Source organism: Erithacus rubecula (assembly GCF_903797595.1).
Source record: "Erithacus rubecula genome assembly, chromosome: 4".
Lineage (NCBI taxonomy): Eukaryota > Metazoa > Chordata > Aves > Passeriformes > Muscicapidae > Erithacus > Erithacus rubecula.
Window position 1 is genome coordinate 13,087,891 of NC_136686.1, and position 17,389 is coordinate 13,105,279.

Sequence of the window (17,389 nt, forward strand, 5' to 3'; positions counted from 1 at the left end):
TCTTATGCTTTTTCACACATTATTGTATCATTCTGCGCCAGAACACTAACGTATGCACAGTTCTAAAATAACTTGCATTATTACAGCCCAGCACGGCAAATGGCACTGAGAAGCCAACACGCAGACCTCCAGAGACTTGCTCCTCAGCGACTTGCAAACTGATAAGGGGTCACAATTCCTTTCTTATAGGGGGGAAGGGGGAGGGAGGAGGTAAAAAAGGGAGGAAAAAAGGAGAAACAATCCAAACCACACTCAGCATTTCAAAACCTTTTCCCTCATTTCTCTCTCTTTCAAATGGAACTGTCAATTTTCATATTTGTCTTTGGTCATGTCAGGGTGGGAAAATGGGATTTAATAACATTTAACTGACTTGCTATCAAGAGGGAAACATATTTTTCTTCCTTCAGATTTGAAACTAACACTTTCTCTTTTTTTTGTGGTGGCCTACTTTCTTTTAAGTTGCTTTTTCAATTATTTATGAAAATGCAATAATGCATTACTTTGCTGTGCAAATGTTTAGAAGAAGGAGATAGTGTCTTTCAAGTGAAAAAAACCCCATACATGGCCATACAGAGGTTTATTTACAAGTGCATTGCAGGTGACACTTTATAAAAAACAATATGCTTTCATTTGCATTTTCTTTGCACTGTGTTTTTGAGTCAATAGAAAGAAGTCCACAGCTCCACAGAAACACCCTGCTCATTGCTCTCCTGACCTGGAGCTGTAACAAACAAAAGCTTTACATGGGAAACCGTACAAGAAGCTGAATCAAAGCCTATTAGGACACTGAAAAGACTCCATGCTTTCTGAACAACCTAAGAGAAGGCAAAACCTTGTCCTGCTAAATGAAGGAAACTAATAGCAAAACACTCAACAGTTCAGTCAGATTTTTTTTAAAAGTTTTTTGCTACTTTTTTACTTGAAACATCTGGATTTGGAAACAGCTGTGTTCCAAGCCCCCTGAACACTGACTGCTGAACTTCTTTCTGTGCTTTTTGAAATCTCATGTGGATGCACACTCAAGTGGCCAACCACAGGCCCACCACTCAAGGTCTTAGCATCAATAGACTCGAACAAATAGCAAATTCTGCCTTGACAGCAGAGGTACAAAACCAGGCCCATAATGCTCCCCTCCCATCTCTCAGGCTCTGCACTCACATGCACAGTTTTGGCCTCATAAGGCGACTTGTCCCTATCACTAGGATCAATGGGAAGATGAAAGTTATTTCTCTGTTGAAATGCAGGAAACTTCATTAACAGAGGGAGTCATGAAGGATCAGATTCATAAAGATTTTACTGATCTGGTATATCAAACCAGAGAAAAAAGACCAGAAAATATTATAAAATGAAATTACTTTCTTGACAAGAATGTAACATAAACTGAAATGCAATCAGAGAAATGCAACCTACCAAAACAACCCTAACAAGCCCTAAAATAACCCTAACTAAATAACTCTAAACAAACTCCATCCTGAAGGTTTTCAAGCCTCAACTGTACAAAAACATGACTGTCTGAATCTACTGCTGGCACTGACCTTGCTCATGCAGGTGGCCTCTCGTGGTCCCACCTGATCAACATCCCTAGTGATACAAAAGAAAATAAAATAAAAGGACTTAGAGAACCCAATCTCTGCTACTATTATTAAAAATTTACAATGTCCTCAGATTCACTCATTAAAGCATTAAAACTGGAATGCATGTAAATCCTGCAGTCACTGGAGGTCCTGGAAGACACCTCTCACACTCGTCACAGTCCCTGCAGGTTTTCAGAACAATGTTTAACAACACAGGCAACTTTGGAAATGAACTTTTTTCTTTTCCCCTTTGTTAGAATGACTTAGGGACCTAAATCACCCGGAAGGTCAGTGGGTCAATGTATCCATGATCTTCAAAAATGGGACTTGGCTGCATTGGAATCTCATTTATCTAACATCACACTTGTGTAAACTCATATTTTGCTTAATTTAAAGGAATTAAACCACATTTTTAAAGCTAAGCCTGTACTTAAATCTTGTACTTAAACAGCGCCATAAAGCACACCTCTACAATTCACACTCAGGTATTGAGATAAAAACAATTACAGAACACTCTGCAGTTATACAAGTACATATTTTCCTTTTTCTTATATGTAAAATGATAGAATTTAAAACTCAGTAAACCAAGAAGAAAAATCTCACATTCTTAAAACCTTTTACTATAGTGCAACAGCATTTTTCTTTCATCTTGCCTCTTACAGCCACTTCTTTATGCTGTGTTTGTATGCATAGCAGAGATGCTTGGGTATGTAACTACTGCTGCTATTCACATCATGGGATCCATGCCTGTAACTCCAATATTCTTTCAGGATTAGAATCTGTTGGTTTCTCCATTTTCTACCCCATTTCAGCCTGTTACTTCTCACTAGGAGCCTGTGCTAGCACATTGGATGAGTTATTAAAAGAACAGTAACATCTGTAGAAGGTGAAAGGAGGTGCTTCCCTCCCCTCCATTACTCCTCATTAAAACATGTGCACTGCTCTCATTCAAAGACCACATCTTACACAAGCAAGATATTGGTTCTAATGGCATTTTGTGACTTGGATAGGAGGCAAGTACCTATGTGAAGTACCCAAGCACACATTTTAAATGTGTTTGGCATCTACTGAGCACATGCTTGGAGAATCCCCTCCACACATTTTACTGAGAGGGCCTCAAGTGTGTGTAAACATGATCTGAGCCTTAGTCCCGCTTTTAGGGATTGGCCACAGGACACATCACCACACACTTCTACTGAGCTGCTTTCCTCAGCACTTCACTGGCAAAGAGAGGCCTTCCACTTCCAGAACTGTCAACTGCCATTCAGAAGCACTAAACACACATACACATTTGTATATATTCATCAGCATTTACTCATTTGTAGCCTCTCGTGAGAATTAATATTATTCCTCTACAGTGGCAAAACTTCCATCATCCTGTGCAAACTGCTATTTACCTACGGCAACCCTGTTTGTGGGAATGCCTCATTATATATAATTTCAGGTTTCAATTGGAAACTGTTTTACAGAAATGACAAGCACTTCACTATTTCTATCCCAGCCCTGTCTTTTCTGTCTACAGGAGGCTCAAAGTGGATCTCAGCAACAAGTTCCACCAAGAACTCAATGCTCACCCTACTTGTGCACACACTGACTGAGTAATCTATGTGTGACTCCCAAACCTGAACTAATTAATTGTCCTATATTTGTAAATCTCAACCACAGCGTGCTTAACGCACCATGGTGCCACTAAACAAATCCATGTTCCCAGGAATCGGAACAAATCACTCGTTTTCCTCAGAATCATTCTGTCCTGCTCCTGGCAGCTGCCTGCATACAATTACAGTTATAAAATCAATCAGAAGCACAGAAAAGAGCACAGTATCTCCTACTAAACATGCTCTTCTTCCAGATTTGAATTTTTAAAGCAGAATATTGCATTAACACATTCCCTTTTCTGTGCCTTAATACACTTTTTATATATTTTGCATAGCTTCCTGGCAGGTGTGTTCAATTTGTTATTAAACAGAAGTGTAATTGACACATACAATGCATTTCTTGATATTATTTATGCATTTGCCTATATATATCAACATATATAATGATCTTTAATCCCATGGCATAAGGACCAAGATCATCTCAGTGAAAAGACAGTTGTATGTTCCTGGGTGCCACACAGGGACGGCACAGAGAGTGCTACAACAGCTGCCTTTCTCTGGGTACCTCAATGTCCCCAGGCTCCTTCCAGAGTCAGTGGAGGAGACTCTATCAGTGTGTGATTTGGTGGAATAATCACTGTTACAGAATAGGTGCTTTCTCTGTTTCAGTAAAAAATTCTTTAATACAGAAGTCAGTATCTGGCTTTAATTCAATCTGCTCTGAAATTACTCAAAAACCATTCATTTTCTATCATTTTATAATTCTTTTCTCTAATGGTTTCTGAATCTTTTTCAGTATAAACCTGGTCTATTAGGACTAATCTCCTGCTAGAAGGTCAGTTGTGACATTAAAATGGTGTTCCCAGCTAAGAAAAGCAACTCTTCTATTCACTGACTAAAGACACTGACTTAGACATATAATAGGCATTTTGCTTTCATTTTTTAAAAATGGACTGTAAAATTAACTTCTAGGTCCTTATTAATTAATATTTAATTGGTTAGCTGAGGATCACAAGTGTGTCCCCCAGCCTTTTTCATTACTCTGAAAGCTTGCTCATACACAAGGATTTTGTAGCAGTGTGAAAGGTAGACTCCATAGTCCTAGTTTAAAAATTGAACCAGTTTAATTAAACGTATCTTTAGACTGACTGCTACAAACCGCAATATGGCACTCAGCTTAATTTAAACCTGTTTTGTTCACTTACTCCCTGTAGAAACTGATGATACTGCAAGCCATATCTACATCTCTTTCAAAGCTTCTGAGCAGCACACGCTTAACTGAATTTTGTCCCCTCTCCTCCAAAACATGGGCAAAGCAGCTTAAAGGAGGAGTCACTCAGCTATGAGATGGCAAATTCACCCTATCCCATCACCTCTTTGCTGTCCTAGCCATCCTTCTAACCTGCTTAACCCAAAAGCCAGTGCTGAGAATCTGGGTTAAAATCAAATTAAATTAAATTAAGTACAACAACATCATTGCCACTAAAAGCAGTCAATTACAATTTAAGTAATACTCCAGTTATGCCTTACACATCCCACTAGGTTCGGACTGGTAAAGCCAAGTTCTGTGTACACAGGGCAAATCTAAGCCTGCTGAATTAGACATGAGCATTCCTAAAACCTTTCAGACTCATTTCAAGTAAAAACTGGATTACCTTTCTAGGCACCAGGAGACAACAGTAGAAATCACTCCTCTACAAGATGCGGTCTTACTAGGCTCCTCTTCTGTAAAACTCTGCTCCTTGCAGAAGCTACAAAATGTCATCAAATTGCACTGGCCTGTTGAGCCTGCTCAGTTTCTCTCAGGACATTCTCACAAACTAAAACAGATTTGTCTAAGTGTTCAGTGTCCTTTCTCAGACCAGTGCAGCATTAATACAGTACTGACTTTCCCATGTATTTTAACTATAAACACTTAAAGAATCAAATACTAGTACAAAAATATATAATTTAAATACTGGGAGGATTTTTCCTTGAGATTTTGCAGTAGTGAAAAATACTATCCTTGTAAAACAACAAGAGCTGTACTTTTCAGGCAATTAATTTCCTTGAAATATAGACAAATACTTTATTCTTCAACCAATAATGACAGAATACACTTTAGTTTTGTCACCAGAATTTCTTTTTATTTAAAAGAACAACAGGAAATGGGGATGGGGGGAAGAAGTCTATTAAATGACAATTCACTGAAAGGTCTTTTAGCTGGCAATTGTCAGCACAGCTCAGGGCCAATGGATCAAATTTAACTATCAAAAGTGCTGATGGTTGTGAGTCTTCACAGTAGGGGCTGGCGCTCTGGGCCACTCAAGTTCAATTTTTGGTGTTACCTCAGGATGTAGGAACTGGGATCTTGGTGAGCAAAGATTTGCTCTGTATTTGACACACTGGGTAAAGTGGTGTTCTTAAAATCACTAGCCTCCCAAGCAGCTAGTAAGCCAGCAGGAGGTTAGTAGGAAGAGAAAGTAATTGTCCTTTGTGCCTCCGAAAATAACCAATATTAAAGGATCTTCTTATGTATTACCTGCATTTCAACCTACACTTGCAGCTCAAAGGAAAAGAAAGACGCTGGAGGAGACAAAAAAATACAGCTGTCAGAAATATTATAGGAGACCCTCCTCAGGATGTCATGAAGTATATGGTCTCACGCAGAAACCTGCAGCCAGAAAGGATGAGTGCCCTATAAGCAATAAAAAACTTGTTCAGACAATATACTTTACATACACAGAGTGTACTGTGCATCTCCCTGTGCATTCACCACATGCCTGAAGAGGCCAGAGACCTGGGGAAAGGCACTGCAAGAGTGATCCTCAGACACTTATCCAGAATGTCCATAGTGCAGCCAGCACCTTGTGGACTCCATTGTACATCAGTCTTTGGAAATTCACTTTACATATGCAGCCTTCACTCCCCACACAGTGCCCAAAGAAAGTGGAATTGCAGCACAAACAGCAGCAGAATACAAGCATTAGGCTGATCTTGACCCGAATGTTATCTGTTAGCAAATTTCCCAAAATGAAGCAGATCTGGCTGCCAATTTCCCTAGTCCTATTCCTTAGTAACAAAACTGAAAGGAAATTTACTTCGGGTCTGGGCACCATGTGAAAAACTAACAAAACCCTCCAAAGTCCCCAGTGTTTCACAGCTGCTGGAAAAGAGCTTAATCTTGATTCAAGCCTCAACTCAAATGCTGTCTAAACCACATTTGAGTCTGAACTTTACTACATAATATATCCTAAGTGAATAGGAATATCTAACGTCTTAAAGATATGGAGAATATAGGCAAAACAGATTACAAAAACCTCTAAACTTACAGTACAGATTTAAAGGCTTTACAAGGGTCATTTCAGTAGGGTTCAGATGCCCACTACCTCACCAGCAACATTCCCACTGCCTTCTGTATGACCACAGCTCTGGCTGCTTAACAAACATGTGAGGATCCTCAAGTTGAAAACAGGAAAAAGAAAACTTCTTTGCTAACAGGAAAAAAAAATCCTTGTAATAATGCTAATCTATTTATAATGGTTAAAAATATGACAGCTTACAACAGCATCAGAGCAGTGCTTTGGAAACATTTTAGCATACTGCTGTATTTTAAGAAGGACAGTTCATTTACTTTCTCCTAAATGCTGCAGTTCTTATTTTTCAACAACGATCTGGTTTTTTGGTGTATCATATCCCAACATCAGTGTGTTTTATCTCAGGGTAAGTAGGAACTGCAGGCAAAAACAAAGCCCCTGCACACACGCTGCTGTACAGCAGCACTGCCAGAGATGCCAAATCCCAGTCTCATCCCGTGCTTTATGCAGTGAGAGCTCCGCCACTTACAAACCTTCCTGGAACGCGGCACTGTGTTTTTACGATGAGTAACAGAAAACTGCTGGGTTTCTTCATCCTGAGCATTAAGAAACTATCCCATTGTAAACAATAGGGCTGACAGTTTAATGATATTGCTCAACCTAACTGATTCTAGCAAGCAGCATGTACGATAAGAGTGCGGGAAGATGTGTTTAAGCACTTTTATGTTTTCTCAGCACAGGGTACTTAGCATTTCAAAATTCATCTGCAAGCCACCTGTAAACTTCAGTGGAAAACTGTTAAGCTCTCCATTAAGTCTCACCTGAGCCTATAAGATGATGATAACAGGATGGTCACAGTCCCTAAGAGCTTCTACAGCTGTAGCTCCAAAACTTACAGACAAAATCCATAGATTCTTATTTTTTGTTTCTAAAAAGCACATATGAGCTTCCATTGCTTACAAAAACTTACACTAGGCTAAATTAAATACATGTGCACCCACATGTTAACTGAATTAACTTGAAACCATGAATACATCCCAAATGTCCATCTGTTTACACAAGCCACTTGCAGCTTTCAAGTCTTGTACTCCTTATAGTGTAACTCTCAACCAAAACAGTCTAAGTGCAAGCAGAAAGCTCCTCTGTGAGATTTCCATGCATAATTACCATGTGTTTATTGGGTTTTAATGTTCAAATCATGTCAGAATAGACATGCTATCCATTTGCAAGATGCAATACAACTGTGCCAGCCTCTCTCTCTTCAGCTGTAGAAGCCTTGTAAAACAAAGCTGGCTCTAACCTGGACAGATATTACAGCTAAATCTAAAATATCTCCCTTTGCAGTCCCAGTCTGATAGCTGCAAATGGTATAGCTTGCAGGACAAAGAATTAATTTCTGAGGAAATAATGTATCTTCCAGGTCTGAGAAGGATAAAGAGCAGCAAATACAAGTAGCTGTTTTCAGCTACTTGTAAGGTAAGTTTCAGGTGATAAAATACTTTGATGTAAATCTTTGTACTAGCTCTTCATAAGAAGTCACCTTTTAATCTGAGCGGCTCACTTCAGCAAGGCTGCACACAGCTAGCTGTTTTTTTTACTGGAAGGATGAAAGGACACATTATCCTACACTTCTACTTCTGGAATCAAACTTCCTTTCCTAATCTCAACTAAACTTATTATTTCACTCTGGCAGAGAGGGACTGAAATGTAGCTCTATTATAAATTAAAAAATCAACCAGAAACATTTTCTCTCTAATTTTAGGATATTGCTGGCTTTCCTTTCAGAAGAGGTCAGTGTTAGCAATGATAGCAAAAGCTACCAGCATGTGATACTAGCCTCTCAGAGAAAACAGTTCCCATCAGACACTATCCTCCTGGACGTCCCTATTGTATTGCTGTTGCTGATGATGATCGCAATGTTGAACTCCTACAAATCTCCCACGTGCCTATTTCAGTGGCCTGTTTTGTTTAAAAAAAAAAAAAAAAAAAAAAAAAAAAAAAAAAAAAAAAAAAAGCAAAAAAAAGAAAAAAAAAAAAGCTCTAGGCCATTATTCATGAGCCGTAGGAAAACGAATCACTCTTAGACCTACTCCTCTTGCAGATTCCCACACTTATTACCCAAAATCCCACAGCTCGCTATTGGTTCTACCCTTGACCAAAGTACAGGGCTGAGGCAGCATGCCATCCCCTGGGAAAAGCCGATCACGTTCCTCCCGGCGAGCGGCTCCGGTTATTCTAGGATCGCAGTCGGGCTGGAATAAAGTCTCCTAACTTTCCAGACAAGGCAGCGCTTTCTCTCAACGCCAGTGCCTGGGGATCGGCGGGGACGAGCTCCGTACCCTTTCGGGGAAGTCGCTTTTCCCCCTGACCCGCTTTCTCTTTGAGGGGAAAAGAGCCGAAACGAGCGAACCGAGAGCCTTCAGCACCCTTCCAAAGAGACACCCTACTGCTCGGGCAGAAGCGAGGAAGGTGTCTCGCAGAAATACGTAAAGATGCTCATGCCGGTGCCCCCCACCCCGGTGCCGGTGCGGTGCCCGCCGTGCCCCCCTCTCGCCCCTGCACGCTCCCCGGCAGCGGCGCGGCGGCCGCCGCCGCTCGGCACTCACGCACGGAGGGAGAGGCAATTACAATAATTTAAAGCTTCCTGTCCGCCGGCTCCGCCGGGATCCCGAGGGCTGAGCCATGCCCGGGCAGGGCACGGAGCAGCCAGTGCCCCGCCACACACGCGTGGGCACCGCGGCCGGACCGCCCCAGCCCGCCCCCAGCCCCAGCGGCAGCAGCAGGAGGAGGAGAAGAAGGAAAGGGGGGGGCGTGACAAGTTGTGCCAAACTTCGGGAGATGTGCGAGCGGTCGGGAGCAAGCCGGCCGAGCTGGGCTGACAGCCGGCCGCGCCGCCTCCCCCGCCCCACCGGCGGCGCCCACCCCGCCCGCCCCGGAGCCCCGCGGGGCCCCGAGAGCCGAATGCCCCCGGGGAGCGGCCGCGGCGAGGGACAAAGTTAAAACGGCGGCAGTCGCGCACCTACCCGCTGTCTGTCATGTCTCCTCCGGGCGCGGGGTGCTAAGTGTGACACTGGCGGGGTGGGGAGAGCCAGAGGTGCGGGGAGGGACCGGGAGATGGGTATTTGGTGAGCTCTTCCTTTCTCTCCCCACTTCTTCCCACCCCTTCCCCCTCTCGCTCTCTGTCTCTCAAGGACGAGGTGAAATCCCTTGGCTGGTCATGAGGCGGCTTCAGAGACAAACAACACAATGCGAGTGCAAATAACAAAAGGGGGGTGGGGGGGAGGAAGGAGAGGGAGACCGGGAACAATGGAGGAGGAGAGGCTCGCCGTGCCGCGCCTGGCCGCCGCCGGCACCCCGGCAGGCAGGAGGAGGAGGAGGAGGCGGCGGAGGAGGAAGGCGATGTGGTGACAGCAGGGAGAGGGCTCCGCTGGGAGTCCCCCGCGCCGCGGGTGCCTCAGACCATCCCCAACCTCCTCCCCGCCGCCCGCCCCGCCGCGCACCGGGGCGGCCCTGCGTGGCGGCCACCGGTAAGTGACGCGCCCGTCCCCGCACGGCCATCGCCGCCACTACCATCCTCATCCTCACTGTCCGCAGAGGGAACGGGGCCAGCGGCTGTCCGCCTCTACAGCCAGCGGTTCAAAGCGGCGGCGGCACTGAGCCCTCCCCGCCTTCCCCCCTGCTCCGCCCGGGAACTTCTTCACTAAGAGGGGCTGTCGTGAGTCCCGGACGACACCGCTCCCGATTCCCGAGGAGCAGTTCCTCCTCCCGCCCTTTTGCTAAGAGTAAACACGCCGAGAGTTGCATGTTCGTGGGCGTGTGCGTGTCCGCTGGTACCTCCCGCACCGACGGACCCTGTCACAGCGGTGCGATCGCGCACGTGCCCAGCCGCCCGTGAGGACGCTCGCTCCATCCCCTTTCCTCAGCTCCCACTTCATTCCCAGGACCCCCAGCCTGGCGCAGGAACCCGAGAGAGAAGCAGAAATTTGGGGTCCCGCCGCGCTCTTCGCCTCCGCGCTCTCCCGCAGGGGCCGAAGATGAGGCGAGGGGGTTTAAAGCCCACCGCTGTCACCCCGCAGTCCCAGGGGTTGGTTACCTCAGCGGCCTGCAGGGCCCGGCAGGACTGCGGCTTTCAGCGCTGCTGGAACCTGTGTCCGCGGCGGAGGGGCCGGGCCCCCGCCGTGTCACCGCTCCGCCAGCCAGGCGGGGAGCGAGTGCTCCTCTCTGCACTCCGCCTCTGTCCCGGACCCCGCGGTTTCCTCCTTCTCCTCCGGCTCTGCTCCAGCAGAGGCAGCGCAGTCGTGTCCCGGGCTGGCCCCGCCGGCCGCTGCCGGGGCTCCGCGTGTGGGTGGGGGTACGCTCCGGTAGCCGTGGGGGAGTTACGTTTCGCTCTCGGCACCAGCCGCTGGTGCTGTCCGTACCCAGCCCAGCTGCTCGGAGCCCGTCCCGATGCTGCGGGGGGACGGCGGCCGCAGCCTGGCTCTGGGAAGGGTGGCGGGTACCCCGCCGCTAATAAAGTCACGCTTTCCAAGTACCAGGTCTGCCTTTCTCTCACTCTCTCTCTTGTTTACTTACGGGGTCTTTTATTTTTAACGGAGCAGTTTGTACACGTGCTTTGCCGAAGCGCCGAAGCCGGCTGGACGGGGTTCGAGCCTGAGAGTGGGTGCACCCCTGAGCCAAATTGCTCAAAGAAGAGTAAGTTCGGTTATTATTCATCTTCACGAGGGAAGTCTTATCTTCTGCAAATATTTGATACTGGGACAAGTCCAATCATTAACAAGAACAATCAAACAATTTCATTGCCTTCTTGGAGATTTAAAAAGTCATCATCTGGAATTCAAAAACATTACAATCTTTTTTTTTTTTTTCCACGTGCTTGGATATGTTACTGTATATGATCTTTTCACTGTGTGTGTGTCCCTAAGTGATTTTACCCTTTAATGCAAAAAGATGTAAACCATTAACAGCACAGATAATAATCACAACTGCTGATTCAATGAGACTTCAGACCTCTCTGTAGAAGTGGTTAGAGAGGGTGGTAACTCTAATGGGAAAAGGAGAAGAAAAGAAGAGCTGGAGGAATGTTTCTTTCTTGGCTTCCTCCCTACCTCTGTGGGAGGATCTCCCATGGGGGTCCTGTGGGTGGGATGGGAGCAGGGCAGATAGGAGCTTGGCCAGCTCTGTATAGGTACAAGCATCAGCTCTCCCAGCCAGCCCCATAACTCCTCATACCAGAGAAAAGACCAGACTGGGAGAGGAATGGGACTTCTGAGCTCTGCAGCAGCATTTCTGGCACAACACAGACTTGGGGTGCCAGGGAGGCAGCATGGCTTTCAGGACCTGCAGTGAGCCAAGGAGGACAGACAGGGAGTGGGCCATGGCCCGATTGCATCCAAAAAACCCAAACACTAGGCCAGCCTCAAACTTGCCTCTTCTGAATTAAATTCAGGCTTTTGAGAAAGGTGGTCACATGCTAAGTGATAGTGTTTCACCCTGCACTGTCCCAGTCACCAACCCAACTGTGCACAAACTCTGGAACTGGCTGTCAATTTACACATCCTCAGCCCCCACCTGCTCATGCAAATCATGCTTCTGATGGCTGCTGGCTCTCAGTGCTGCATAGGCAATTAAATCGTTCTGGCATGAAGCTTTGCTCTATCTCAGGTCATCTCAAACCTGGGGACCTGCAGCCAGACGTTCATGGGTCAGGCTGGCAGGCTCTGTGTGTCCTCACCACACCCTTCAGAACTCTTTTCATACCCTACCCACGCCTTTTTTTCTTTGCATAAGCACTGCCCTCCCCCTTTACTACTTGCTTTATGCCGACTCCTCCTTACAATCATTATAAAGTTCCTTGCAGTTCAACAAGAAAGGAATAAGGGTGGCTGTGTCCAAAACTAATCTGGTACAAAGAGAAAAAGCCAAATGTGGGTGCATTCTATTTAAGATCAAAAGCACAATGGTGAGAGATTGTATTATGCTCTCCACAGGAACTGTATTTTTCTAGTTCTAGAATAGGATTAAGGTGTTCAGTGGAAAAGAGAATTAAAAAAAAAAAAAAAAAAAAAAAAAAAAGAGAAAGAAAGGAAAAAAACCCCATTGGACTGCTAGTAGCTGCATTTGAGTTTGTCTTGAATAATGAGGATATGTTATTCCTCAAAGACTCTAGCATCATATTTCCAAATACTTTTAAAAACAATTGTGAATGCCAATAATAATTTAAGTTTTACTATTTATTGCAAAGAATTAATTCTGGGGGGTTTTTTTGTTTATTTATTTTTTAATTATTTAAAGGAAGGATGTTGCCATTTCTGCATTGACTCATTTCAACATTTTTAGTCAACCAAATGGTTTTTAGTAGAACCTAAAGACGTCTCCTTATTTAGCCCTGCATATTTGAGTGCACATGATGTTGAATGTTAGCACACACAGGCTGGACACAGCTGGGAGCACAGCTTCAAGCCACTTTTCCACCCAGAATAACTAAAGAAAGCACAAAAGAAAATTTTCAGTGCAACTTATCCAGAGAAAGGTGGCTATAAAAATTGCTAGCTATTTTATATTTGAAGTTTGCAAAGCTCTAACTCTCCCAGCAGCAGGGAAGCATGGCCTGAGCCTGGCTCTGTTCTAGTGTTCATAGTGTTGAAATGAAAGGTTCACATCTCTACCGTGAGCAGTGTGCACCTAAAAATCGGTTTCTGAAGGTGTTTTATTCACAACTCTATGTTGGTTTGCCCCACCCACTCCTGAGCCTGCAAGTTAAAGTTTTATGTATAATTCTAAGGAAAAAAAAAAAATTACAGATAAATCTCTCTGCTCACACAGAGCTAATCTGTCTTTAGTTTTCCCTGACTTTTTCCCTTCACTACCACTCTTCACAAGCTGTTTCTTGCCTCATCCTCCTAGAAAATTCATAGCTCCAGTTTTCTATTCCAGTTAGTCTTGGCACACTCATTTTCACAAGAGCTGCAGTAAAATGCCACCTTTCTCACATGGAAATGGTTTGTTGCTACCTCTCAGAGGTATAAATGACAGCATTGAACAGCCTGAGTCCTATAAAACAACATTATTTTTGTGCCAGAGTAATTCGATTATTGAGGTACTGAGATAACCTTAAAGCCATATCAAAATGAAGAAACCACTTAGGAACTTACAAACATCTGTTTTTGTATCAGAGAGCATCAGCACAAGAACATCCTTATGTGGTCCTAATCAGTCCAAGCACCACTCTCATCTTTTACGTTTAGCCTGGCTTATCTGCTCCTCCATAATAAAATCAGGGTGATGCTTGCACTGATTCCTGCTAGTAGGAAAAGCCTCTGTTGCTTAAATTAAAGCAATGTGGTTCTATGCAGGTCTTTTCTCTGTTCTCCCAGAGGGAATAGAGAAGCCCATCCATAATATTTCAAAAAGACATTAAAATAACTTCCTAAACTTCCTAGAGAACATAAAACATGCTGCCGTTACGTCCCTGAATAGGGCACTCTCTCCAGTTTCTTGTTAGCTGATTCCTGAAATTAAATTATAGAATCATGTTTCAGTAGAGGAACTGGCAATTTGGATCCTACATTTAGGTCCTATTAACTAAATAAGGAATATATTTATTTTTAGTAGAAGGTGCATACACAATCTAAAAGAAACAGGAAATGTTCATTAAATTAAATGTCAGTGTGGCGTTCTGTAATTTAAACTACTGCAGGCACATGGAATGAGAAAGAGGAAAGGAAACCAGCTGAAAAAAAGACTTGCTTTGAGTTGTCCATGCTGAGCAAAAATTAAGCATTACAAGAATCTGTAAACAGCTTTTAGCTTCAATAATGGATTAAAGGCACGAGCCACAATCCATCATGCTACCAGTAGTAGATTTCAATGAGATTACTTGTATATACAAAAATAATCATAATATATAAGCACATGGAGATGAATAAAGACAGTCACAAGGATGGATTTAAGAAGCAGGCTGGATCTTCATTAACACCATATTTTCATATGTCAAACAGTTAAGTGGGCCTGGGTCAGGGATTACAAAACTACAATTTAGGGCAGGTCTTCCCTAATCTCTCTTTTACAATGAGCTCACATCTGAAGCCCACCCCTCAACCCTTCCCCAAGAAAAATGAGGAGGATCTAAATTTCACAACATTTAATTTAAGTTTGCTTCTTTCCTAGACACAAATCCAGTTGCAAAGATTCAGATTTATTTTTTAATTTCAGCCTTAGTCCACACTGAACATGATCAAAATATTTCCATCAGTGCTAACACATGAATTAATATGTATATTCTCATATATTCCATTTCCAAATCCAACTTTTTAGCCCACCCCTGACTTTGTGGTGCTACAAAGGCCATCAAAACATTTAAGCTTCTCCAACTCTGCTCTAATAGAAGAACATGCCTCTCTTGATATCAGAATTCCTGACCAAGAGGCAGCATCCCAAAATCACAGATTATCCATCGTGATACAGGAGAGGATTAAGAACTAAACCTTAACTTCACTTTTGTGCCTGCCAGAAGTGAGAGAACTTGTCCAGGCTCACAGTTGGAGGTCTCGTGCATATATTGTGGCTGTCTCCTTTCCCTCTCGGCTGTTTACCCTGCCACTGGGTTAACTAAGAGTGTTTTTCATGGATGCTCCACTGGAGGTGGAGGAAGCCCTTGCAGGATGAGAAACCATGTGGTGATGCTTGCCTACATGTGGACACCATCAGGAGCATGTCTTGCAAGGCTCAGTGAGGATCACTCAGGACTAATTAATGAGGACAGACTGTTGGGACAGTGCTGACATGGAACTTCAAGACCATCAAGTAATTCAGGCATGTCCGCGTGGCTCACAGTGTGCACTTCAAACTCAAACCAAGTCTGCAAAAAGTTTTCAGAGTGATTTCCAAGAGTGTTGGGCACTCTACAAGTTGACAAAAATTGTGGCATAGACTTTCCCAAAAGCAGGTGTCTGTCATTTTTTACTTCTAAACACGTTTTCTAAAACTGGTGATTGACTGAAAAGGGGAGGTAATCAAAATAATCTGCAACTTCTGAAAATAGAGACCAGTTCCTGTGAGTAAGTTTTAGCAGGACTGAACTGTTAGTGTCTAATCAGTAGCACAGGAACAGGGATTTGTATATACTGTTTTATTAAGATTATTATCTCTACAGTGCTCCTTAAATGAAAACAAAAGAAAATAAAATTGCCATAAAAGGACAGAAAAAATTACTCACTTTCCTGCCATTGCTAAAAGCTTCTGATTTTCAATATAATCAGCCTTTGTGCCACAAGATAGAGCTGCTTTTTAAATATATATTTAAGTGCAGTAATTAATATAAAAGTAAATGTGGAAAAAAATGGTGTGACTTTGTTTAAAATTTAGCACATTGCTGTAGGATTATTCTCCAGCATGTATGCAATAAATAGTACCGTCAAAAATAGCAAACAAATACAATAAAAACAAGCAGAATTCAGTAAAAAATGGCCAAATTTCCAATCAAAAATATTCTTTCTTACTACAAAGTTTATTCTCTGAATTTGTGATCATTGTTTGAAAAATCAGAAAGCATATACAATTTTTGCTGCAGCATTTCTCATGTAAAGCTGTTTGCTTGCACTACCATCTTTTGTGGAGTAACACAGCTCCTAATATCCTTAAATTACTATCATAAAAACAAAAAGGAGTGAAGGTTACATTGAAATGAGATGTCATTTGTGTTCATTACAGGGTAATCGTTGATTTAAAACTGGCATTGGAGCTCCTTTTAAACTGGCAGCACTGAATTTCCAATGAAGGATTCAGGTTTAGCACTTGCTCTGGTCTGTGTTGATTATTAGACCTGCATATATTTCTGTGTGGGCATATTCAGTTACTCTGGATGTATCCTATAGGAATGCTTATAAGCTCATAAGATCACTGTCTAGAAGTCTCAAATAGCTTCATATTTTACCTTTAAAGAAAAAAACCCCAAACCAATTGCATATAAATAAAATTTTCATAAGAACTCAAATGTTTTACCTCATGCACCTGCTCACATGGTCACAGGTATGCAGTGAAGGATAAGCAGTGCAAAATATTTTATATTCTGCTTTTCCAGTGTGTGGGTATTCAGGCTGTTCACTACAAATGACTGCACAAGGTGAGAGGCACAGAGAATCAGGCCCCAAAGATTTTCTATACTGGATCAGATCACTGGTGCATTAAGTGTGTCACCTCACAGCTGGATGCTCCAAAATGAACCTAGCTATCTCTGTAGTACTGTGGGAACAACTCTGGCAGTCAGCTTGCATCCAGGAGAGGAGAGTGGGTTTTGCCTTTTATTTTCTTAGTGTATCTAGTCAGAACTGCCCTTATTTGGAATCAAACTGTTCAAACTTCCTTAGCAGTTAAACAAGAATATCTGACTCTTATTGTGAAACAGGATGTAAGACATGGCATTAGAAAGTATAAATAATAACATGAGAGAAAACAAAACATCACAACAAACATTACTTTCTCACTGTTTTCATGTGCTTATCTGGTATAGGAAAATAGTCTGCAATATAAGAGCTATGTAATAAGTATTCCATGATTTACATCAGGGCGTTTTACACTGCAGAGATAATTTGTGGAATTTTGCAGCTTAATGTAATTGATTCATTTAAGTCAGAAATGTGACTTAATATTACATGAATGATAATTATATACAGTATTAGGAATTTCCAGATATCAGCAACATGAAGTAGCACAAATATATCAACACACAAACCTGTGAAAACTTTTCAGAGTTTTCATATGCTGAACCCAGTGAGAATCAAATCTCAGCACATCAAGTCATAGGCACAAATATTCCAAAAATACTTCAACCTGCTGATTTCAGCATCCAGAAACTCCAAAGCAGATGAAAAAAACTTATCACACATGTTAAATACTTTGATCCTAGTTGCCACATATTCAAAAC

General features: G+C 43.0%; 2 protein-coding genes across 2 annotated transcripts in view; one reads left to right on the plus strand and one right to left on the minus strand.

Annotated features, from left to right (window-relative positions):
• The window catches only part of SOX5 (SRY-box transcription factor 5), a 607,966-nt gene extending 598,440 nt beyond the window's left edge, over positions 1–9,526 (minus strand). Inside the window, exon 1 of the mRNA XM_079305083.1 lies at positions 9,097–9,526. The gene's annotated coding sequence lies outside the window, so the exon portion shown is untranslated. The remainder of the gene's footprint in view (positions 1–9,096) is intronic.
• Positions 8,647–11,036, plus strand: LOC306800780 (uncharacterized protein; the record flags this gene model as incomplete). The annotated part of the gene is made up of 4 exons (XM_079303107.1): positions 8,647–8,714; positions 8,854–9,088; positions 9,737–9,995; positions 10,410–11,036. The coding sequence occupies 4 exons, from the start codon at positions 8,647–8,649 to the stop codon at positions 10,976–10,978; spliced, it is 1,131 nt and encodes a 376-aa protein (XP_079159233.1). The 3' UTR covers positions 10,979–11,036.
• Between the last annotated feature and the right edge of the window lie 6,353 nt (positions 11,037–17,389).